This window comes from Pecten maximus, chromosome 6 (assembly GCF_902652985.1).
Source record: "Pecten maximus chromosome 6, xPecMax1.1, whole genome shotgun sequence".
Taxonomy (NCBI): Eukaryota; Metazoa; Mollusca; class Bivalvia; order Pectinida; family Pectinidae; genus Pecten; species Pecten maximus.
The window spans coordinates 14,336,254-14,363,820 of record NC_047020.1 but is presented as its reverse complement, the minus strand read 5'-3'; the positions used below and the strand labels follow the sequence as shown (position 1 = coordinate 14,363,820).

At 34.5% G+C, this 27,567-nt stretch overlaps 1 protein-coding gene across 3 annotated transcripts; it reads right to left on the bottom strand.

Annotated features, from left to right (window-relative positions):
* On the bottom strand, window positions 1-27,567 carry LOC117329047 (calpain-15-like). Of its 3 annotated transcripts, none has more exons than XM_033886742.1 (13): window positions 27,467-27,567; window positions 23,729-25,201; window positions 23,274-23,479; window positions 21,840-22,023; window positions 20,956-21,100; window positions 20,267-20,339; window positions 12,231-12,359; window positions 11,572-11,733; window positions 10,998-11,159; window positions 10,608-10,804; window positions 10,149-10,333; window positions 3,639-3,811; window positions 1-2,790 (listed from the first exon to the last, which is right to left on the bottom strand). In XM_033886742.1, the coding sequence occupies exons 2-13, from the start codon at window positions 25,163-25,165 to the stop codon at window positions 2,607-2,609; spliced, it is 3,237 nt and encodes a 1,078-aa protein (XP_033742633.1). In that variant the 5' UTR covers window positions 25,166-25,201; window positions 27,467-27,567; the 3' UTR covers window positions 1-2,606. The 3 variants fall into 3 exon arrangements, with proteins under 3 accessions (XP_033742633.1, XP_033742632.1, XP_033742634.1); XM_033886741.1 differs by lacking the exon at window positions 27,467-27,567 and adding an exon at window positions 27,257-27,433; XM_033886743.1 differs by lacking the exon at window positions 27,467-27,567 and adding an exon at window positions 27,257-27,436 and having other exon boundaries at window positions 2,644-2,786.

Sequence of the window (27,567 nt, the reverse complement as noted above, 5' to 3'; positions counted from 1 at the left end):
TGTCATAACAGATATTTATCTATATTTCAAAATAAAAACATTAACAACATACACAATGTCATTTTATTTCTCTCACAAACCAACTATACACACACCCTTAGTAATCGTCATATTACATCTAGCATAAATAATACCGCTTGTAATGAAAAGATACATTGTAGACATCGAACCAGCAATTGTTTATACCAATACTGAATTTCACTTCTTATTTATATTCTTTATCTTTTCTTTGTTTGAAATAGAACATTCAATATTTCTTGATTGCATTGTATTTACAGCTTAAGGCATGCAAATTCATTAAGAAAATGAGAAAAATATTGTCCTAAATCTGAAATTATGTTATTCATTTACGTTTTGGAATCGCTGGTTTATGAGATTTTGTCTTGTGATGAAGGAATGAAGATATATCCAGAAAACGCTATTTTGTGGTAACAATTTATATAGTTTAGAAAATTCAAGTGTTATTATTAGAAAAGGAAATGATTGTTATAGGTATCAATGTGAGTGCCGATATATTGATATGAACCTAAGAACTATCCCATTATACTATTGTATGCATAATAAATGTACTGTACCTATTACAAGTGTCGCTTTTCTCATTTTTCATTTCTTCTGTTGGCAAAATTAATTAGTTTTCCTCTTCTATTTATTTCTTAATAGAAAAAGGCATAGCTTATTAACAGTATTGGTAATTAGTCCTCATGTGACACATAATAGTCAAATCCTAAACCAATCAAATGAATAATTCAGTTTTCAAATTTCAGTACATATTTTAATTTCTCAAATGAACTCTGTAGTTGGTATGGTATTGGACTTTAAGATCTGCAGCTTGAAGACCTCCTTTTGTTGATAACTGAAATGACACTTCACAGGAATAGTGTTTACGAATACAACACGAAATGTCACGAATTATGAATGAGAAACGAAATCAGAAAACCGTATAGAAATAGCACATTTGTTATCATAAATAGTTGAATAAGGAAATGTCTGTGAACATTGTACGGCTTTTAGTACACGAATCGCAGTCGTGACGAAATGCTGTCCCTTTCTGTATATATATGTACCCAACCTCGAGGTCAAAAAGCAATTCAAGATGTGTTGGGTATTGCATTATGCAAAGTTAAAAATAAGCCAGAAGACGAATTAAAAAACAAACATGCATTTTTCATACACAGTACTTTGAAGTCTAATTCTAATCCAATTAACGCAAAATCAATACTTATTGCGTTGCAAAGCAATTTAATCAGGTATGCATGGATAATGAAATATCGCCAATGATGTCAGGCATATAGTGAATCCAGGATAGCCTGTCGCTGTACAGAATTGTCAGAAGTTTAGCTAATAAAGCAAAATGGAATGAAAACAGAACGAAAAAGGAGAATTTGATTAAAAAGAAAAACGTCATATAATATATATATATATATATATATATAAGGTTAGGTCTAATTGTAGAGACTGGCGACTAGCTGATGTACGTTTGACTTGGACTTATTTAGCTTAAACCACATGTTACTCATAACACAGACATTTATAGTTTTATATTGAATTATAGAAATAAAGTTCGAAACACTCGACTTACGCATAGCCATGCCTTGACTTCATCGGATGTTGACATATAACATTTCCTAGCTGGAGATTTCACACTCCAGAACTTTACCAGGCTTTTGATTTCACATAAGTTAAATTATTCTGATTTAGATGACAATAATTTTATCTAAATATAACATCACGAAAATTTAAATGAGTTCATCTTTATAGTTATATAGAACCTTATTTGATATCTACCCGGTACGCCTTCTGTCAATATGTGGTGATGGCTGTTCGTAAGTTGTACGTTTCGAACAGTGGATGACGGAATAGTTCCGTAACAGCTCGAACCACACCGAATAAGATTTGACAGCTTTGCTGATTGATAGTTGTGTATGTTTATTCTACGGAAATATCGATATGATGTTCGTTGATTAATTAATCGAAAAGATATAGACAAGAGAAAACTTAATATACAGCACTTGTATACATATTTCTGCTACATGACTTTCCCGTACCTTGGCTTTATTTTTGAAGACATATACTAGGCTATTTTATTATCATTATTAATCAATATCAAACTATAAATGTCTATGCTGGTACACATCTAACACAATATTTGATTTAAACAATAAGTCATTTAGCTGAGATTCCGTTAGACACTCAACAATACCAGAATAAAGAGTATCTATATAAGATCATGTACAAAAGTTCAAAATAATCATAATCAATATAGTTAGAAAGGTAATACTAGGAAGTGATACATGTATGCTTCTGAAATTTTGCATTTTGAATCATAAACAAATTCGTCAGTTACTTGGCCTTCATTGTGCTAGATATTTCATTGGTCTCATATTTTCTTCACCATATTTCATGTTTACTGTTATTTATGTTTGAAATATGGTTAGAGTTGTTACACATTTTCTTTACTAATTTTAAAGAAACATGGTATAAACTCACATGCGGTAAGAATTAATACTTTAGTGATAATATAAATTCCGTGTTTTTATGTTAAATCCGGATCTGTGATTATTTAAGTTTCTGGTTTGATTTTATTATGAATGTTCACGAGCCTTCTCTCAGAACTGCTGTGGACTGTGTAGAGCAGCGACGTCGGTTGTTATATCAGGTATGTGTAACACTCCGTCTGGAGCCCGCCATTCCCGGTACAGTCCAGAGGTTGGGGATAACAGATACTGCATTGACCGGTTAGTTGACCAACCAGTAACCGGCTCCAGAGGAGTCAATACCTGTACCACCTGTTTGTAATGAGATTTATAACATCATGACAAGTATGGATGTAATTGTACAATATTACAATACACCATTATAACTTTCTAACTTTAATCAATTTTTACAGGTTCAAATGTATTTATTTACAAGCTATATATATATAGCTAATATTATGTTTGGACACTTATATGTATATATCTAGTAGTTTGCCCATTTGACTGTACGAGTTATTTCCCTTTACGGGGTAATCTATGACGTCACTGAAACAGAGTTTCGGATTGGATTAGATAACCACCCATTAGTGTGAGGATATGCAAAATATTTCAGCAACATTTATTAAAAAAAAATGCATGAAACTCATCAAAACCCCGGACTAAATCCCAATTGTAGGATGAAAGGGATAATACTTTTCTTATAATCCTTGTGTATGATCTTATTAATTTTTTTTCGGCAATGACATTTGTTATCACTGTTCTATCAAATTCACACCTTAATCTCAATTGTCAAATGATATGAATTATGTTCTGTTTATAATCATTATGTGTGATCTTATCATACTTAATGATGTGTCAAATTTTCGTAATAATTTTAGTACATTATTTTGGTATGTGTTTCATCTTGTTGTAATCAATTCGTCACCATCTGGTGATGTTTTTCAAATCACATAACTCTGTTTTTTTTCTGTGTGTGGAGTGTACATGTATAAAATTATAATACTTAGAGTACGTACCGTTATCAAACACGTATTAAAATATACGTAATATGAATATTGAAATACGTGCGGTTATAAATGTGTGATTTGTGTTGTATTCATGACTCGCCATGTTTACTCGTGTGGATTTTGTACAGTCCACTGAGGAATACAGGGTTTGACGTACCTGTGTTTAGGTGGAACACAGTCCATGGTGACGAAGCTACCGCGTGTAGAGATCAGATAGGAGCTGCTGGACGTGTCACACTTGACCTGTCCGTACTGGTCACTTGTAGTGTTCTCCACAACAAAAACAGCACCATACCACCACAGTGCATACAAATTCAGCCCAGGAGATAGCTGTCCAAATAAATATTTACTACCTGGTAATCATTTTGATCATTCTTTTTCATTATAATCAGATCAATTGTCTTTTTATCAATCTAGCATAAAGCAATTGCAAATATCTCGAGCAATAACTAAGCCAATACTTGCATACTATAAACAATAGTAAGGATTATACATGTATTATATTGTCTATAAATATATACGTTGAATGGAGAGAGAATTCATGGGATATACTGTAAATCACTTATATTTCGCGAGTACTTAATTTCACGAACTCACCTAATTTGACTTATTCGCGAATACATAATTTTGCGAATTCCGATCTCATAATGACTTTAAATTCGCGAATGAAGTTAGATTGTCTAACAGATCGGCGATTTTCCCATGTTGGAAGCCATTTTGTTTATGAGAGTCATGTGACAGTACAAGAAAAGTCATTTGATTCAATCATGTGATATCGGTGTCTGGCCATACTGAATTGTATTTACCGTACCTGTATACATGCTAAATGGCTTACAAAGGCGGTGTCAGACATTGAACAAAACCCACGGCTCATTAAATTCACGTGGGGTGGCAATCCTTTTAAACAATAATTTCGAGGCCAAGGTACATAGAGAAAAGTGCGATTTACAGGGTAATGTTCTTGCTCTTGATATTGATATTGATGGGTCTAGGACAACTCTTATTTCCTTATATGGTCCAAAGCAGGATACCCCAGATTTTTACAATCAAGTAACTGAAATAGTGGATAGTTTTGGAAATGAGAACATTATCATATGTGGGGATTTTAACTTAGTTTTAAAACCATCATTAGATTATGATAATAATTATAGATTTGTAAATAATAGTACTGCGAGGGAAAAGGTATTGGAAATTATTGAAAATAATAATCTTATTGACATTTATAGGGAACACCACCCTGATACTAGGCGTTATACTTGGAGGCGTGCTAATCAATTAAAGCAGGCCAGACTAGATTTTTTTCTTGTCTCCGAATCTCTCGTCAAGTGTAAATATGTCATCAATAGAACCAGGTTATAGATCTGACCACTCTACCCCTCTATTAACTATAACTTTTAACAAATTTAAGAAAGGGAAAGGTATTTGGAAATTTAACAACTCTTTATTATATGAATCAGACTTTCTTGATTTAGTAAAAAAATGTATTGACAGTATTAAATTACAATATTGTCTACCTGTTTAAAACCATGATTCTCTAAATCTTATTCCTGATTGTGATATTCAATTCCTCTTAAATGATCAACTTTTTTTAGAAACTTTATTAATGGAAATAAGGGGCAAATCTATTTCATATTCTTCTTACAGGAAAAAGCAGTTAAATCTCAGAGAGGAAAATATTAAGAAATTCATAGCAATTACTGAGGCTGAAACATCCAGATCATGCACAATAAGATGAGAAAAGAAAAGAATTAGAGTCTATTCGTTTGAAAAAGGTTAGAGGTAGTATCATTAGATCTAGGGCAAAATGGATAGAGGAGGGAGAAAAACCTACTTCTTACTTTTTTAATCTTGAAAACAGAAATTATACTTCCAAAATTATTCCAAAAATTCAGACAGAACATAATCATTTTATAACGAAACAAGAAGACATTTTATCAGAGGTACAGTCATTTTATGAAGATTTATATAGATATATGGAAGTGGAAAATATAGATTTAGAAGCACATCTCCAAAATTGTAACATGTCAAGGTTAAGTAATCATGAATCTGACAGTCTAGAGGGTACATGTATTATAACATTTGATGAAGCTGGGAAACACTAAAAGAGATGAAAAGTAATAAAAGTCCAGGGTCTGATGGTTTCACATCTGAGTTTTTTTTAAAGTATTTTGGAAGTATTTAGGTCATTTTGTTGTTCGATCTTTAAATTATGGGTTTTCAGTCAGTCAATGTTCAGTAACACAAAGACATGGTATAATTACTTGTATTCCCAAGGGAGATAAACCTCGACATTTTTTTAAAAAATTGGAGACCCATCACACTTTTAAATATAACTTATAAAACAGCTTCTGGGGTAATCTCACATCGTATAAGAACAGTTTTGGGTAATATTATTAATGAGGATCAGACAGGGTTTTTATCAGGTAGATATATAGAGGAAAATATTCGTACAGTCTATGATGTAATGCAGTATGCAGAGGAACACAACATACCAGGAATGTTATTGATGGTAGATTTCTAAAAAGCTTTCGATTCGGTTTCATGGGCGTTCATAGATAAGGTTCTAGGCTATTTCAACTTTGGGAAAGATATAAGGAAATGGATAAATACTCTTCATAATAATGTAAGTGCATCTATCAATCAAAGTGGCAGCATATCAAAACATATTAAGATTCAACGTGGATGTCGACAAGGAGATCCAATCGCACCATACATTTTTATTCTCTGTGCCGAAGTTTTAGCAGCAAAAATTAAAAATAATAATCTCATAAAGGGAATTAATATTGAAAATTCTCCTATTCTAAATGTACAGTATGCAGATGATACAGGTCTGATATTGGATGGATCTAAAGAGTCGCTGAGAGAATCTATTTTTGAACTAACTACTTATGCTAAGATATCTGGTCTAAGAATTAATTCTAATAAATCTCAGGTGATATGGATAGGAAGTAGGAAATATAGTGAAGACACTTTTTTGCCTGAAGTAAATCTGCTGTGGGGACAACACAAGTTCACTTTCTTAGGGATAGAATTTTCTGTTGATCTGGATAAAATTTCTAAAATGAATTTTAACAAAAAATTGTAAAACTTAAATCTCTTATTAACTTATGGAAAAGAAGGAATTTGACACCATTAGGTAAAATTAATATTATTAAATCTCTGTTGATTTCACAACTTAACTATTTGTTCATTACTTTGCCAAACCCTCCAGAAAAGTTGATTGCCCAGTTAAATTCTCTGTTTTTTTATTTAAATTAATGGAATAGTAAATGCCATAAAATAAATAAAAAAGATGTTATTCAAGATTATATTGATGGGGGTTTAAAGATGATTGATGTTCATTCTTTTATTGACTCTCTGGAGTTAGGTTGGGTAAGAAGATTATTTCACTCATCTGGTAAGTGGAAATTAATTTTAAATACATATGTTGATTTTAGAAAACTATGTAACTGTGGAAAGGAACATATTGATTTGTGTAGATCCAATTGTAAAAACTTTTTTTGGAGGGATGTGTTTAAATCATCAAATAGACTTAATAATTCTGATTCTATTAGGCTTCCAAAACCAGACTCAATTTTAAAATCACCCATCTGGTATAATAATGATATCAAGGTAAACAACAAGTATGTTTTTTTTTATCAAAACTGGTTTGATGTGGGCATATTAACAATAAATGATTTAATTAAAGATTCAGATAATTTAGCTTTTCTTTCTTTTGGAGAGTTCAGACATAATTTTCGAACTATAAACACAAATTTTCTCCAATACCATGGACTAGTTTCAGCTATCAAACACTTTTTGAAAAAAAATGATTTCCTGATACAAAGACCTCAACAGCCTTTTATACCTTTTCTATTTGACATATTTTTTAAGAGTGAAAAGGTTTGATTTTTACAAATGCCTTATTGCGCCAATATCCATACCTACTGGAACAAGAAAATGGAACCAAGAATTCATTATTGATCAAAATAAATGGGCCAAAATATTCAAACTTCCTTTTATAGTTACCAAAAGTTCTAAATTACAATGGTTCCAAGTGAGAATTATACACCATATTTTGGTAACAAACACTTTTCTTTTTAAAATAAACTTAAGTCCTAGTATTTTATGTAACTTATGTTGTATGGAGCGTGAAACAATAGTGCATTGCTTATGGGAATGCCAAGAGGTTCAGTCACTATTACAGAGATTTGAAGCATTACTTGATGCACTTTTAATTCCATTTGCTTATAATAAAGAATCCTTCCTGTTTGGTATAGTATCACAGTACTGCAGTAATGTTGATAACGAAATTTTAATTCTTATGAAGCATTATATTTATAAAACTAGATGTCTCAGCAACTCTTTAAATCTCAATGCGCTTATTAATGTCATCAAAGATCATTTTTTGATTCAACAATATATAAATTACAGTAAAAGTGAGAAAATTAAAAGGCAATTTGAACTTAATTGGAAGAAATGGAAACCTGTCCTAGATCTATAGTCATCTGAAAAAGATTGTTCCTCTTTGCATATATAGCTTTATATCCCCAAAGACTGACATCGCCTGTTCTAGCTCCTTTCCAATACTTTTTATTTTTACCATTTAAAGAAATTTTCTCCCATGCTTCTGTCGTGTTTGTCTGTCTCTGTGTGTGTGTTCTCTGTGTGATTGTGTGTCCGAGTATGCGTCTGTCTGTGCGAGTGTCTGTCTTGTCTGTGTGATGGTGCGCCTGTCTGTGTCTATGCGTGTGTCTGTCTGTGTCTATGTGTTTGTGTCTGTCTGTCTGTGTGATGGTGCGTCTGTCTGTGTCTATGTGTGTGTCTTTCTGTCTGTCTTGTCTGTGTGCTGGTGCGTCTGTCTGCTTCTCTCTCACTCTGTATACATTTAGGTTAGGTTATGTATGTGTGTTAATATGTAAAGGATGTAAGTAGATGTGAGGCTTGTGGTTCAAGTTCTTTATGATTAACTCCACATCATATGATGATGAAAATAAACTTGATAATAAAATGTAAAGATGATGATGATACTCAATTGTTGTGATTGAATGATGAATGTAAGATGATGTTATTGATGATAATTACGATGAAAAGGATAATTTCTCTTAATAGGATGATGACAAGAATGATGTCTGTATAGATGTTAGCTTAAAGTGATGGTGATGAGGATGATGTTTTTTGTGTGATGATAAGGACGATAATGTTTTATTGTGATGAAAAAAATGATAATTATATTGATTTAAGTATGGATGATGATATCATGATAGATGATGATGATGATTAAGTGTGATTCTTTTGATGATGATGATGAATCGATGGTGATGAGGGTGATGATGATGATGAACCGATGATGATGATGAGGAGTAGGATGATGATGATAATGATGATGATGATGATGATGATGATGATGATGATGATGTTATTGAATCATGAGTAAGGATTATAGTTACTGTGGGTGTAAGTATGAGAATGTATGTGCATATATGTTTCAAATGTATTGTTTTTATGAAAAAAATCTTGAAAAAAATAAAAACTTAAAAATAAAAAAAAATGCCTGGAAGATGACGGGACTACAATATGTTGTGAGTTAACGTACATTGTAATTAACGTACGTGTATATACAGTGATACCGATGAACAGTTCTCTATTGCGAATGATTTATACTCCAAGGGATTATTTGCTCTGAATGTTTGAATTAAATAAATAATTTGTTTGATTTCAACTTTGTTATGGTAAATATCTTTTCGAGAATCAACCGATGTGAAGTGCTATGCATACATGTACATGTAACCTTACATAACTTACGACGTATTCCGGGTGACCATCCAGGATCCTCGGGACCGTACCTATTTTACTTAAATTAACTACATGTAAAATGTAGTCTAGAAGTTAATTTAGTCCGAGTTCAACCACAATATCAGTGTTCAGTGGGGTTTTTTTTGTGTGTGAAATTTTGGTGTTTTGTGATATAAAAACACACTCTGATATAAGTATATAAACTATCATTCTATCATTATTTTAACGGCGATGTTTGCTCACCAACTAAAGATTACGGTAGATTAAAAATGGACGCCACTTAGTATTCTTGTCATTCTTATACAAATATTCGCGACAGATTTGAATCCGCGTTTGACTCTCCTCGCGAATTAACGCGAAAATAAATCCCACGCGAAATATAAGTGATTTACAGTACAATATACGTACATGTAGATAGTATGCAGTTGCCTTTATACCAGCATAAAATTCCAAACTAAATCAGTACGAAAGTGATTCAACAAGCTAGTGTTTTCTTAATTTCCTGAGTAATTAAATATCGCTATTACTAATTTCAAATTCATTCATCGATATAAACTGATAAAAATAATTTCACAGATAATGATTGCGATAATTCGAGCTACATGTGTATACGCATTACTTGTTGAATTCGTGTGTTTGATATAATTATTATATTCCACAAAGAGGTGCTTATTTATCGTCTTCGGCATATCTGCTCGATAACGAGTTATCCCTCTCATACTAATAAAATATTTTAATCTTAAAAGGAAACTATGATTTTCTTGCATTTTAAACAAAATAGACCCGATATTGATTCAATAGATACACAAAAAGAAAAGCAAGAAAGTATGAATTCATGTAAAAGGTTAAAATTCCAGTTCTAAGACAATAGTTATGACATGTTGTTACACACCTCTTGTTTAGTTCCCTTATCAACAGCTAAAAGAATGATGACATCAGCCAGATTAAATTTGCACGTGGGACTGCTAGTGTCGAATTCTTCTGACTGGATTGTCCCAGAGCTGTGTATGGTCAGAACAAAGTCCTTGTTGAGAGCCTCAATCGTAGCCATGCGTAGGGAGGAAGACATTGGTACACCTATGAAAATACTTTGATATATTCATTACCTGCATAATGTACGTTACATTCATAAAACTAAAACAGGTTGAAGAAGACTACAGAAGATGATCAACACCATGGTCACATCAGGGACATGTTCCAGTAACCCTTTGTTTTGTAACCAACCCCCCCCCCCCCCCCCCCTTTTTTTTTTTTTTTTTTTTTTGTCGATCAATAATTTGTTCATATCGCCCTTTACATTGTAGCTTTAGTGAAAATAGTAATTTATTTCAAAACTTAATAACATCTTGACCTGTTTGCCAGTGTTTGAACGCTAGGCACGCCACAGTGTATGTTCCCGGTTCAAGTTCCACCTCACATCCAGTAAACGGTTTGGCTGCACGACGGCTGTTACATATAACTTTCGACAGCACTTTGTCTTTCGATTTAGTATTCGCCATGACGACGATCATCATATCGACAAATGGCTCCTTCGCTAGTCCTTCGCCGCTGTCAAACAAAATAGTAAATCTGCCTTTACAATACAAGACATGATGCAATTACGCATACAAATAGTGCCATTGAATATACAAATAAATGCCTCCGTCTTTACATATAATCGAATGTCCAAAATTTTATTTTTATTCAATTTGTTAGCCTGCAGTATTACGCATAACAGGTATTAACGATCTATTCTGCATACCGAACAGTCCTTTGAAATAAACAGAGGTCCATTTTTGTCTTGTTGTGAATGTTCAGAGTGATAAATTTCCAAGGCTGATCTGCATGAGGAGGGAACGATCCTTTGATGCGTAGCTCGTTCCATTTAGGTCGAGCTTTGCACACCTCGACACTATCAAAATATCTGTAACAAGCAAGCGGATTATCCTATAAAATAGGAAATGTTATAGTATTACTAGTATATAAAATAAGAACGATACATTTTATTAATCGCCATAAAATATCCAAAGTTTTCAAATACAAATGCAGCGAACGTAAAACTTAGTGATCCTTCTCCTACACATTTGCAGCATTTTCTATATTTTATATTATCATTTTTAACATAATAAAAGTAAGAAGCAAAACAAGCTTGTTCCGTCAGCTCAGTGACGGATACCATGTTTATCACTATGTGCAAGGTCACAGTGACCCTCTCCTTTTACACAAAAACTACTAGAAAATAAAATGAGAGCAGCTTGATAACGTGAAAGTCGGAAAAAAAACCCAATTTTCACCAACAATTATATCTAGTACACATATAGTATATCAATATATACCGCATAAAGTCTGGAAGGCACATCCAGAATATCCCCTTGTCATTTCCCTCCAGTTGTATGTCTTTCTTTGACCACTCACTGACTTGTGACCATTTAGAGGAGTTGTCAGACCAGCTGCCTTTCCAAGAAACTGTACCCCAAGGATTCCGAATTTTTACCAACCTAGATAGATAGATTAAGTTTGGTATGTAGATAATGCAACCGTGTTTGTATTTGATAATAAATTCTAAAAGCGGCAAATTGAAGAATATTAACTAGATGATATTTAATGTTTAATAGCTTGATACTAAGGACTATTTTTAATAGTGACAATTCATGGACGAAAGATTAAGCTCGTGTCTGTTCTGAAAATCAACTGCCTCAAGTTAAATAAACATGATGAGCAATTTCAACGTGTTGGAGAATCTCTATTTGTATATGTGAAAAATCAAATATTGGTGAAAAATATATTTACAACCTTTACTAAATACACTATTAAAATATAATTTTAGTAGTGATAAGGCCTGGAAAATATCCCCAAGATAGATGACTGATTACTCTTTCTAATAAGTTTATAATAATATAATTTTGCAAGATAAATAACTAAGTATCAATAAAAAGCAATACACTCCGATACAATCAAAGGGAGATAATTTTTCTTAGATTGCATGATAGCTCACCGATTTCCTGCTACATCCTGAATGTCTAACAGTGAGTAGGCGTGGTTAGGTATCAGTCCCATAGTGTCGTAGTGTTGTAGTTCGCTAGGTTTCATATTCCGTGTCCCACAAGATGTCCCCATTAAAAACCTTCATATCAATATTTTCATATTTAGGTATTGGCATGAAATAATAACGTTTAATACATTGAATTAATTATTTCAATTGTTTACTTTATTTTTCTCTATTCATTAAAACATACTATCTTTAGTCAGGAATAAGATATTTAAATCATACTGATTGCAACATGACATTGTCATTGCTACCACCCGCTGCCCGCAGTTTTGGCCGAGTTCTGTGGGGCGCAATTAACTGCTGAGATAAACAAAACATTTGCTACATCACATGCACTGTCATCACTTCGCTTCAACTTTGGGTTTTTTTGTGGGGTTTTTTGTGGGTTTTTTTGTATTTTTTGTTTTGTTTTGTTTTTTTTTTTTAACTTTTTATTTGACTATCTATTTATACTATCTGTACACCATATAAGATGTTTTCTAATTAATTACATAGTTTTATAAAGGCATAACTTTTGGTCCATGGTCAATGTTATCCTCGAGTTCTTGGATCTTGGGAAATTTTATTGGGTCTTCACTTTTAATTTGGTTAAGACACAATACATGTTAATGAATAAAATTGTATAGCTTAGTCGTTTTTCTTTCTCGGGAAAAATGAAATTAGCGTGTATCCCAAAACCAACTTATTGGATCCACAATTTCAAGTTCTATATAAAGCTTGTTTTTCGATCAAACTCTGAATATATATATGACGAAAGACCAATCAGAGAAGCCCAGAAACTCAAGATGTAGCTCGGATAGACTCGTTACATTAGATGACGAGCTGTTTCCCGGAACGTTTCGGCAGTTTACCAGAGTACCAGTATTTCTGCCTGAATCTAGGTGAAATCGTGGTGAAGAGGGAACCCGCCACCGAACATTTTTGTGTACATATTTCCATAACTTCAGAGCTCTATATCATGCAATTTTATTCTGATTTTGAAGTGCAGACTGATCTGTGGTATCGGCAAAGATTTAATTCATTGTAATAACACGAGTTTTGCATGCGCGCCGACGATTAGGCCTCAGTTTAATATTTACGCTAAACGTTTTGGATCATAGGTCTCGTGTCTCTGTAAAAATCTTCATTCAAGGCACCAGTTATTCTGATAAACATTTGACTGTAAGCTTGCATTGTCGGTTCACATGTTTGGCGCAGTGACAAACTGCGGGATGTCGACAAAAAATGACTAAATATAATATGACAAGAATGAGTAGGCCTAGCGGGTAAGCAATAAGGTTGAATATAAGTTTAGCACATTTAAATATAAAGTATTTGTGGACACGGCTATGATTTATCTATCAAAATGCTATGTAACATACAATCGTATGCTTAATTTAAAAACAATTACTCTACTTCGTAATTATATTCATCAGTGTATTTTTCAAAGAAAGTAGTTAAAAAGGGTATGTCGGTCACATTATTAACCCCTAAACGTAAGATGTATGTAACACCATGACAGCCATTAGTAACTATCAATGTCATTTCAGGTCACATAACTAAATATGTAAATACATTACATGTTTCATCCAATCGCCACATTTCAGTAGTCTTACTACATATGTATATAGTTTTAATCAATCGAATGCGAAAATTTGAAATGAAGATCTTTGCAATAAATATTCTTAAAATGAGTCAGCTATGTAATCAGGTATTCATGTTTTCATAACACAGAAGGTCTGTTTACTTATCTTTTTATCAATATAATGGAACAAAGGACTTCCGCTGCCGAATACCCAATGTGTTTGTACAATGCGTAAGGCAGGTTACGACATTTCGAGGTGTTCTGCTCCAGTCTTAAATAGACTGTTTGATTAGCTTAACAGGAAATAAAAAGAATCAATTATATTTAAAACATTTTTTTTAAATACATAAGAAATAGTACCATCAAAAACTAGAAATGATCCTGCTGCATTAGATTTATTCCATATATATATTCTAGTTATACATGTGCATATAAAATAAATACATATTGTTGTAATTTGGAGATAAGTTGAAAGGTTTATGAAACTCTCAGGGGCAGCTCGTCACAGCTGATTGTCAATCATGTCTGGCGAAGTCCTTCGTTATCTCCAATCCTGTTATAGTCTTTGTTTGTTTTTAGTGAAGTATGAAACCTTAAAAGAATATATCGATGGGTTACGCTCGTCACCTTAATAAGGTACATTGTATTACCAAATTTAGTCTGGTATGTTTAATAGCGATAACTTTGCAATTTAAGCATGCACATTAGGATATCATTACTATGTAAAACGCTATATCAATATTTGATGTGTAATTATATTAAACAACTTTAAACATATATGCCAAAATGAGTAATGATAAATATATCTAAGCTTGATGCAATCCTGTTCATTTGTCATACATTGTTTCAGACATCGGGACTATAACTAGAAGATATTTTTTTATTTACAAATAGAGCTAAATATGTGTATATTCTTATTAGCATGTATAGTTACTATATATGTTTTGATTAAGTTTAAAGAGTTTATTATTCCCTTCAAGAAATATTTGTACGAGGAGAACTGTATATGTTGGAATTATACATGTGCATATCAATATATGAACAAACAAAACAGTAATGCGCGCTATGCCGTTAAATGTACCATTGCATGTGAGAAACCCGGGTACCCTACAATGTGCTACCGTCACGCAGCCTTGAAGACGTTATGTTGTATTTGGTTACAGAAGATCAAAGCGCCTTTGTATTTATTTAAATCGTATTATGTAAGGATCGAATTATTATTTGAACACCATTTGAGTTCAACCCACTGACCGTGTTCAGCTCTGTCATTCTAAACTGCCAAGTGCTTGCTGTGTTATATAACGTGACAGACATAGCTACAGTCGAAGATAAATACATCAGTATGTTAGTCATACTTGTATCATTTTTCGTCATCCATTTATCTGTGGGACACGACCATGGAATTGGTAGTTCAACGACTAAAACGTCTTCAGCAAATTCTTCATCGCAGTGTATGCTTTCTACAAATGATCAGGAAATACTTAAAGCACTCCGTGTGATTTTGGATCAAGGGACGAATCTAATTGCTATACATCTGTCCTCGTCAAATATAACTGCTACTTGGAATGCGAGCGACGGTGACATATTTGATCCATCCTTATGGATGCGTATACGAAGCAAACAGGGACGAGGTCTGTTGTGGCTCAGGGAGGAATTCGCGATGCTATCTCTCACAACGCTTGCATACGGCGTGTCGAATCTGAAAGTCGAAATCGCAGAGTCTATTCCCGGATGCGTTGCCAACCAAACGATGTTCTCGAAACTCGCCGAGTCATTTGTATTCAACGATTTCAAAATGGCTAGACATATCGACTCTACATGGAATACAAAAGAGGAGCTGTGTAATAAACGTTTGCGTGACACCCCAAGCGGAGCTAGGATCTACTATGTTTGTTGTCAAAAGGACGAGAAAGGTACTGTCTCGTGTTCTGAGATGACTCGAGACTTCTGGACAACCATTCTTCTTACTTGTATTGTTGTGTTGAACTTCTTTGTAATCATGTATCTGCCTCTTGTTATTCCATCCCATTTATACCGAGCTTCGCGGGGGTTCATTCCTTATCAGCATACACTTGCCTCGGAGTTCAATTTACAGATAATGAAGACACAACATCCGCCAAGTAATGCGACAAATGTCCTTTCCAGTTCTGCACTGAGGGAATCGCCAAACCTTAGAGAATTAGTTGACTACATTGAGGAAGACAAAACATACGAACTTCCCATCAGAACAATACATTTTCTTGTACAGCGTGGTCGACTTATTCCTGAGAATTACGTGCCTGTGGGTATAGCCAAAACACTTTACGACACTATACTACGATGCAAAATCAGTAGAAGGACATCTCTTACCAAGTGTTGTAGAAGCAAGATATTTGGTTCTTTTTTGACGCACAAGTGCAACCTGACTTGGTACAAATGTCTTCAAATATGTATGGACCTTGTCATAATGGTGATGATTGTATGTCCCTGGATCATTCGTGTTGTCGTCTATATGTTGTTTGAACAGAAAAATCATACGTTATACCAGAAGGCTGCAATCAGTCGCGGGTTAACTTTAGGATTCCGTGGAAGTTTTACATTGATGTTAAACCCTCTTCATGTCGTCTTCCTTGTGTGTTACGGACTCATCGTCGTGGATATATTTCTGATAGGTATCCTGAAAGACACAGTTACCGACAATTTCGTTTTTGTTTTGAAGAAATGCTTCAGAGATATGCGCGACCGTTCGCCGATGCGAGCTGTAGGGTGGAGCGCAATGGTTTTGATGAAACCTTGCGAAAAATGTGGAATTTTTGCTTTGATTCTAGCTCCAGTTTACTGGATGATAACGGTGCCGTTTGTCATATGTACTTTACTGGTGTCCCTCTTCCCTACGATCAATCTAACAGTTCGATTCATTATTCACCTTGTCATAAATTTCCTTCCCCCAAAGAGGTCACAAGATGAACAACTACGGTCCACAGTTGCCACGCATTTCATTGACTTTTTTGAGATTGAATTCCTGACATCTAAAACTGTATTTGATATCCCAGGTCATCAGTCCTTGAGAAGGAGAAGTATCCAAATCAGCATCATCTTGGTGTGCCTAATCACAATGTACTCTACCATATTTCTTGTTACAGAATGCATCACATTCTTTGTAGAAGTTGTTGTCTATACCGTCATCGGTATCATCTTAAACTCTACACATACAATGCAGTACGTATCCCTCGTGTTCATGCTTTTCCTTTACGGGAAAGACTGTTTTGGAAGTGTATCTAAAAAGTATCTAGTATTTAACAAAAACATGCTTTCTACTGTTTTGGCAAAATCTGAAGATGAGGTCAAAAAGGTGTCATGGCAATCAGAAGATCAGCAAGAGAATACAGCATTCCAGTTAAAATCAGAGACAGCTAAGGTCCACGGTTCAATTTCACAGCCCATTTCTGATTCTAAATCTACGTACACCAACCGCCCAGTACTTGTAGTGAAGAATGACCGTTTGAAATGGAAAATAAAACGACTTATCTTGTTCTTGGACAAAAAAGACACACCATATATCACGCAGAAGTTTTTCTTTGAAACCTCAGAAATGCCTTGTTGTGGAAGTCCTGGTCCGTTGCTTAATAATCTGTTTAGTGCGATATCCGGTTTTCTCGTTATAATTGGTTTCCTGCTCTTTGTCCTGTTGGTGGTCATCGCTTTTGGGGATATGTACGAAGTCAACAACAGCAATCAGACTCTAGCCACCCTGGCTGGCGGATTCTTACCTTGGGTGTTTAGGAATGTATTGTTCAAAAGTGCAGCAGATCCCACCGTCGATACTAATAACATACATTTCCAGGGATGTCTCGGCAGTCTTATTGAGAGATATGTCCAGACTTGGCCTTTTGCAGACATAGAAGTAAAGACAAAAAACAAACAAAGTTCTGGAAGACAGGAAGTTATGGAAACTTTCGAATCAGGATCTACAGAAGCTGTTAAGGATGACGCTCCCTCTCCGGCGTCTCCTGATGACGATCATGTACTTCCAGTGCAACACGACATAGCGGGGTCTTGGCGGTCTCGTGCTCGGAAGGTTAATGATATACCAACTAAGGAACATGATCTTATCATTGACTTTTCAAAGCAAAAGAAACACAATTATTCCGTCTTAGAAATGCTGAAACGATAATGAGAATGGATAGTGAATAAGCAGTTTGTCGGATACAATTGTTTGATTTAGCTGTAACTGGCCAATGAATCTCATGTACATAACTATTATGTAGTGCTACATATGCTCAATTATGTGTCTGTGCTCATAGATACGTTTAAAACATTTTTTTAAGTTAGCTATGATTTCAATGTATCAGAAAATCCCTAAAAAACAACTGATTGAGAGCTGATTGAGAGTAGGAAGTTTGTGGTCAGTGCAACCAATTGACATTCCTGTTATTGCTATAAAGTTAAACGAACCCGGGCAAAGTTTGGACTTTAGAACTTGTCACAGGAAAAAAAGTCTTTGTATAAATCGAATTGCTATCTGAAAAACGTTGAAAGTTGAGATTTTCAATTCAATTATCCCCGAAATACGTATCCAGTAAACTTTCACCATTTACTTCTTCTATCAAAGCAAAATAAAAGTAAAGAACTAGTAATTTGGTCCTCTAATCCAATTTCAATATAATTTCCACCAGATTAGTTTTGTAAGTGTTATAATTTCACGCCTGGCTAGTTTTGTAAGTGTCCTGAGTTTACCCCTGATTAGTTTGTTAGTGTTACGACTTTACGCCTGATTAGTTTTATCAGTGCCATGATTCTAGGCCTGATTAGATTTAACAGTGTTATGATTTTTCGCATGACTAGTTGTGTCAGTGTTATGATTTTTCGCCTGATTAGTTTTTTCGGTATTATGACTTTACGCATGACAACTTTGTTTTATGTTATGATTTTACGCCTGACAAGTATTGTCATTGTTATGATTTTACGCCTAACTAGGTTTGTCATTGTTATGATTTTACGCCTAACTAGGTTTGTCAGTGTTATGATTTTACGCCTAACTAGGTTTGTCATTGTTATGATTTTACGCCTAACTAGTTTTGTCAGTGTTACAATTTTACGACGGAATATTTTTGTCAGTGTTATGATTTTACGCCTGATTTGTTTTGTCAGTGTTATGATTTTACGCCAAACTAGTTTTGTCAGTGCTATGGTTTTACGCTGATAAGTTTTGTCATTGTTTTGATTTTACGAAGGGTCAGTTTTGGCAGTGTCAAGGTTTTTAAGCCTGATTAGTTTTGTTAGTGCTATGATTATATGATTGTGTTAATCTTGTTATGTCTTGCTAGTTGCATGATCAATTTTTTGTATTGCTACAACGAAAACCTTTCCTTATTTTATAATGAAATATCTTTTGTCATTGACATCTCGAGATGTATGTTTTAATAGCTTCATGAATTTTGTACACTGAGCTTTTAAAACCACTCTGGCCTTTCCGTAATATTTTACGTGATTTTCCGAAGCATGTGTGCAAGACAGTGAGTATGTGTGCTATTCCTTTTTTGGTATTGTTAACATTTCATTAGAATTAAGAAAAATAGTAATTTACATTATTATAGCTCAATTCAAAGGGTTTTTCGGCGTGAAAGCGATATCTAAATGATCGATGTTGTTTACGTTTTTATATGTGTGTGACACTAGTAATATTATCAGATTAAGTTTTATTCATTCACTCAGAGTACAACTACGACGCATAGTGAATATGATACATTGAACTAATAATCAAATATACAGTTTGTATTACATAGTAACACAAATGACAAAGGAAAATAATTTTATTATATGTGCTCTGTTCGGGCCTCAAACTCACTATCTACGTCACCCAATCGCCTAGCCAGAAGTAGCCGTAGCTTATACCACTGTGCCACATCCATGTCCTTATTTCGGAAGGTTCAAATTTTAAACTAGGTCATCAATGCCAAATTGTTACCCCATCTTTGCTGTTAGATTACAAATGTTGATTTCTCGCATCAGATATTTTTTGGGGTATACCATTAACATTGTTAAGTAATTGATATTCAAGCTGAAATTTGATAAGTCATTAATAAATGACATTTACAACACATACTGGTCTCCATAATTATTCCTGTGTGTTTCTAACAGTAAATATAGCATCTGTCTCTTGGGCTCGGATTCTTGACATAGATGACATAAAACGTTTCAATGGCGCAGTAATGGTCGACCCGATAGCTTGACATGATCATATTATATATACAAGTATATATTATGCTTTAGTTTTATTTTTATCGCAACATTCCTTTTTATTATTGTTTTAGTAATAAATTATGTGGCAAGAAAATGCAGTCTTTAAATATATTTCACTCTATATTTCGAGTCTCTTGCAGGTCGTAATGAACACACACAAGGTAATTATTATAGATATAGATATTAATATATTTACTTAGACTGGCGAGCCTTGACGAGCTTTGTCCAAATTTTCTTCTCGTCTATCTCCACATCGTCATCTTCCTGTTCTGTTTAAGAAAAGAAACAACTTTAACATATGTTGACATCTTTTATATCAATAGTTAATACGATTTTTAGGACTTTGCTTTGGAGTCGAGAACAGAGGTCCAGTTTGATATTGTATAGCAAATGATTGCATATCGGATACCTTTATTAAGACATTAACCTCGAATGATCCTAAACCTGGCAGGTCCTTAAAAGATCCTGGCTGTAAATAGGACTGTAAACAAAATAAACCAAACCAAACCTCGAAAAGATTTTGGAAAATAATGAGAACCTACATTAAAACGGAACCTCAATTCTTATTATTTAGTCAATATAACGAAGACAAAATAAAATATAGATTTGTATGAAGACCACTGAAAAATTATGAGGAGACTGGGTAATGCCGTCCCGGAAAGATAAACATCTCTGTTTCATTGACGATATCAACCTTGCAATTCTGGGTTTGAATCCAGGTAAGTCATAATCTCAAAATGAGAATGAGGACCGTGACAACAGATATATTAATAACATCAAAAAATCACTTCTGTTATAAGAGTTTATACTATACCGATACTAAACGAAAAATAACTTCAAATTATCTATTAGAGATTTAGTTATACTTTACGTGATATAAATTACCTTGGAGTTGTATCCGTTCACATGGTTCGCCTGTTAGTAGAGCTAACGCTTCAATAGCCCGTCCGGACTCTAGTGCCTGGTAACAACCATGCAGCTTAGCGGCGGCTTTCTCAATCAGGGGCACCCATAGCTGTTTCCGCTTGGACTGTGTATAGAAAGTTTACTATATGTCAGGATGCCTTTTAATGTATGCTGTTCTTGCAGTGAATGTCATAAAAAGAATATCAGCTATTGTAGAATAAATAGAGAATGGTCTTGCAATAAAGGAACAACAGCCATTTCTTCTGCCAGTAGGTAGTTATCACCTATTAAAAGGGAAGTTATAAAACCATGCACTTATTTCTTATCAGTAAAATTTGCAAATTGGCGAATGTTTTAGATAAGTACAAAAACACGATTCTAGAGTCAGACCCTATTTTTGTAAATAAACACCCGAGGTACTAAAAACTGCACTCGGTAAATAAGCCATAGTACTATTCGTAAACGACTGGCTCATTTACTTGGTGGGCAGTTAGATTATTTGTGTAAACACATATTTATAATTCAAATGTTGTATGGTAGCTTGTTTTTAGTTTTTGATGAATATTCCCTAGATCAACATGGAATCGCATACACAGGTTGAAAATTAGTATTTATTAACAATATCAATAAATGTAATGAAATCAAATACATTATCTACGAAATCAATTAATGAATAAAATGAATTATATTCTCACGATGATATGATATATTTGTATGTAATTTTGTAGAAGATGTACTTCAAAAATGGATATTTATTTACAAAATTATAAATAGATGAAATAGAATAAGTTGTTTTATGTTTTATGTGTATATAAATGTCACAAACAATCAATCAGGATAAGCCTATCTTTATTTTAACCTACCTTGGAGTACAGTAGTCGGTTGTACTGATCACATGGGAAGAAGTCATCTATTAGTACGATTTTCCACCTCCCGTCCTTACACAGTCGGACATGGTAGGCCCTCTCCTTACAGAACTGTCGCGTCAGAATGATCTTCTCTAACAGTTCCTTTCTCTCTGCCAGTACAGCTAGAGCACTCAAAAACCTGAAATGTATATAGATCGAGTATAATGCGCTTCCCTATGTCTCAGGTTTGGCTTTCACAATATCTTATATATAGTATACATCCGAGTACACCAACCCAACCCATTATTATGTAATTATGTAATTTTAAACACACTAATTTACGGCATGTATTGATTTACGTTTTGTTCAATAAAGTCATATATACAGTATATACACCTCCGTATAATAATTCTTCAACAATTTATAGATTTCAAATTGACCGCAATGTCACCTAGGGAGGTTCTTTACTTAAAAGATTGTATTTCCGGCAGATAACATTTATCAGTGAAATTAGAACTACGCTTAAACTTGACCGTACTGCTGAATAAAATCGCTGTCGCTGGGGTACTTAATATGTTTCTCCTGTACACAGCCGGTCGCTACAAATAGTAGTCATTGTTAAGAACATAGCTACCCTTAAGGCCCTGTATTGTATCCAGCCGTAAAGACTGATCAACGCTCACTGGGGTTTTATGTATACAGGGTGATATAAGAGTGTCGTTATTTCATTTTATAACACACGTTTGTGGCTTAAACAGACAAAATGCTTCGTGATTATTAATAAATGAAATAGAAAACAAAATTACTTCATAGAACATAGTACATAGCCAATAGTAAAAAAAGGCCCCATGAATTCAACTGAAAAAATGGCATGACGTGACACGAAAAGTGAGATGGAATCAAGAAAAGAGTCAATAGATAAATGCAGTGGGGTCAATATAACAGTTGTATGGACAGGCTTTGATAGTACTCACACCATACCACTTAGTTACACTGATGTACACAATAAGGTAGGCAACTAGGAAGTAACGTTTAACAGGCTGTTTTAACATCTAAAATTGTGTTCTACAAATCCTATGTCGCAGTACACTTTGATTAGCTTGTGAATGGAGAGTAACCAACGGATTGTACAAAATTCATAAAAGCACCTTTTAATAAACTTAATTTAAAATGCATCACGCCGCTGTTTTGTCAGTGATGCCTAAGGACTAAACTAAACTGTTGGTACAGGTCTACAGCCCGAACGCTTTTGGTAAAGAATTTTTCAGTTGAATTAGATTATATCCCTCTACTTTGAAACTTACAATCAAAGACATCGTAGAGACAAAAAATTTAAACCTCAGTTTGTTTGTGATCATAATATTCTACAGAAAGGGGTCCACTTAAGTACCTAGATGGCGACTGAGGAAGCTACAATAGGTCGAAAGAAATTTCCAAATTTAAACTTACCAGCAGTTACCAAGGCGACCTTGGCCTATATCATCAGCCAATGGATTTGACCGATATACAACCCAGTCTTCGTTATCCTCTTTGCTTTCCTCTGTTCGCAAGTCATGGCACCGCAGCCATGTTGGATTGACGCTGGCGACACGTGGTCTGGAGTACAATGAGTTAACATTCGGAGGGAATTGTTCATCTACAAACATTGTTCCATTCTGTAATATACAATATCAAACCATTAATTATAAACGTTTGCATAAGCTGATACCCATAACATTACTGTAAAATAAATTACTAACAATGCTGTTCGACTTTATGTCTATCTCACTAAACCATAAAATGTTCTTGTCTAGCTATAAATATCGGACTTGATAATAATACCATGATTTCCAGTAAAAGAGGCTATATACATATTTGATCTACACTGATTTATATATTAAGTATAAAATTCGTAGTTTATATACCTCTCTACAAAAGTATGTGATGTTGACCCATTTTTTGTGTGCCTCCTTTTCTTCTTGTTTTTGTAAATCAGCTATTTTTAAACTGCGTCCACTTTTTAGCATGCGTCTTTTCATCAATTTTGAGGGCCTGTTTGCTTCTATCTTCGGTCGTTGTGTATCACACATCCGACATCGCTGTGCCAAATCGTCATTCAAGTACGTACACGACTTACATGGCCATCTTTTCTTCTTTCTATCCGCTTCTGGTTTATTGTCATTCAGTTTACTCGCTTCTTTGTCTTTTTGCATTGAGAACAAGGACTTTTCGTCTGTTTTTCTATCGGCCTTTTCTTTCTTCTTCTCATTTTTTTCCTTGATTTTTTCATCCTTTTTTCCTGCATTTGCCTTCCCTTTATCCTTTTCATTTACAGCAGTTCTTGTTTTAGGTGAGGGCTGCCTGTCTTCTAACTTATTTTCGAACATCCGTTTTATTCCCTCAATACCGGTCCCTTCTTTTCGCTTTGGTGATGGCGAAATATTACGAGGTTTCTCGTCTTTCACAACTCCTGCTTTCTGTCTTCCATCGATTCTGTCGAGTCGTTTTTTATCAAAATCTAAACCGATTTGTTCCTTTTCCGCTATATGTTTGTAAGGCGTTTTGACTACTAGATCAATGGTTCCGAGTTCCTTTTCTTTCGATCTTTTGTCCGGCTGTCTTGCCTCAAACTTTGTTTGTTTCCATTCACTTATATAAGTCCTTTGTGATACATCTGCGTGTTGTTTATCGCTTTCATTTTCGAATTCCTCCGTTATGTCATCCAGGTAAAAAGTACTTTGTCTTGTTCCTTCGTCTGTCTTCACTTCATCAGAAGACTTGCTGCTATCACCGACAAAGAACTGAAACAGTTTACTGTTTCGTATTACACCGCCTTTTGATTTTTTCTTTTCCCCCTTCTCATGGCGACTTTCAGCCTCCGGCATTTTCTCTGAAGAACCAGTGATAAAAGCGAAAAATCTACTTAAACGTGACTTTCTGTCATCTTCGTCTTTACCACGATGTTTACCTCTTAGTTTGACCTCCTCATTGTCAGTTATATTGTCCATCATACCCGGTCCGATAGTGTTACATTTCGCATTGTCATCAAACATACCATCTTCCTGAGCAGGTCTAGGTGTGCCCTTGTTGGTCAGGCCACTTCGCGCCGTGTTACAAATCTCACAGAATTGGTGAATTCCTTGATTAATGAATGTACATGAGGCACAGTGCCATGTTGTACGATCCAAACTCGCCCGTTTGATGCTTTTCTGAAGTCTCTCGTGGGCCACATTTCTGCGACCACACTTCTTGCAGAACCGCTCCTCAAAGTTATTTCCTTCGCCACATCTCTTACACGTCCAGCCTGGGTCGCTGAAGAACTGAATTCGACTCTGTATCCCAGCAGATATGTTCTTCGCCATGGCACTAGATCTAGAATACCGGAGACGTGTTCATACCTGGAAAAAGAGTTTAAAATAGTTAACAGGAATTCATAATAGAAAAATTATCTCCAAACGATATTTCGGTGCCTTGTATGCTTACTTGAATCTGGGTTGTCACTAAACGTAATATTTGAATAACAATTTTGGCGGAGGTATCTTTAAATTTCAATCGATTTCCCTTCATAGACGTAGCCGGAACCTTAATACTTGTTAATTAAAATGTAGTTATCCCAACCGAAACTACAAGGTAAATATTGGAACACACATACAATTTAAACGGGTGACAATATCGCACAAATGTAAAACGAAACCTGTGTAGCTTATTCGTAGATTGAGATCATGGTGTATTTACGTGTATAACTTTGAAATGTAAACATGCTTAACTCTTTATTCGCTCGAATGCACAACTGGTCTACATACACTGTGTATCGTGTCTGTCAAGGTAGCAGGTTGAAAATATTCATTACAATGTTTTAAAGTTTAAAGTGACCCTACCATTTCGGACGTGGTATATTTCATGAAGTTTAGGTCTCGACTTTTCTGAATTTAAGATATGGACTGCCTGGGGAAAAAGTAACGAAAACTTTTCATGACAAATGTATGTTCTTGTGTTTATTTCTATGGAATCATAATAGTATATTACTATATGTGTTCAATAAAGGTATATGAATCGAGTGAATGGTAGGTCACCAATATCAATACAATTGAAATGACAGTACGTCGTACATATACACACTGATAAGACGGTACATCGTAAATATAGACAATACTGAAGGGCAGTACGTCGTACATACAAAATACTGATGAGACAATACGTCGTACATACACAATACTGAAGGGCAGTACGTCGTACATACACAATACTGAAGGACAGTACAACATACATACACAATACTGAAGGACAGTACGTCGTACATACACAATACTGAAGGACGGTACGTCGTACTTACACAATACTGAAGGACGGTACGTCGTACATACACAATACTGAAGGACAGTACGTCGTACATACACAATACTGAAGGACAGTACGTCGTACATACACAATACTGAAGGACGGTACGTCGTACATACACAATACTGATGGGACAGTACGTCGTACATACACAATACTGAAGGACGGTACGTCGTACATACACATTACTGATGGGACAGTACGTCGTACATACACAGTACTGAAGGACATTACGTCGTACTTACACAATAATGATGGGTATCAAAGTGGAGTACAGATGATTGATATCATATAGATAGCGATTGATTTTTTTTAAGTGAAAAGTACCATGTAATAAGAGATGATTTTCTTGAGGACGATACTATTTAGCTAGTAATAATAACATAAAACTGGCAATCGTCCTCGTTTAAAACGTATACCACTATCTATTTTGGTATAGGAATTTTACACTGACAAAATATCCTTAGTAATTTACCTCTGGCTGTGATTAACGTAATATGTTAATGTGCCTTGAAATGTACTTTGTAATTGAGATGTTTATTTGGATTGTCATAGGCTACTTTATACACACTACTGATGGCCGACTTCCTGTCTGAATGTAGCATATACACACTACTGATGGCCGACTTCCTTAGGGCTACACGCTGTATAGTTGATCGATATATTAATATTTAAGACACCGTAGACATCTATAACCGGAACAAAACAAAAAAAATAACCAAATGATAATATTAATTGACATTTCACATCCGTGCTATTATATATTAAAGAATTCAAAATGGAATATAAATGATGAGACATCTGACCCGTCGTGGACTAAATGAATATTTGCAAATGTATGAAACTCCAGTTGCCAGCTTAGCTATTACTGCTTTTCTAGGCGTTGACAAAGCACGGAACATAGATTCACCATGGCACTATGTAACGTGTATCAAAAACATTTCCTCGACTTATCAGATCCCTATGGTACAGACAATAAATACAAGTTTATGAACGCACACACTTCTGTCAACTGATGCGTTTTCATAATTTGATGTCAGTTAAATTCAGATTGTCAAACTGTATACATCGACGGTAAGGATATGGAGGTATTATATAGATAACGAGATACTCACCTGTATAAGTATGAGCGGGTGCCTACACATGTGTGTACTTACACCTACCTGACGTACACACATACATGTTATCGGGAAACAGAAACACAGTTTGTTTATCTAAACGTGTGATACGTACATTGTCTAACTATACCGGAGAAATAGACAATATACGCCTACATTTAACCCCTCAGCGAATTTTCCTTGTAAATAACTTAAGAATACACCTACCTGTCCTTGTGTTAATGCTCAACTACCTATATGCTATTTATAGAAGTGTTTACATTCTCCACACACTGTCACCTTTGTATGACGACAGAGTAAGTACTTTC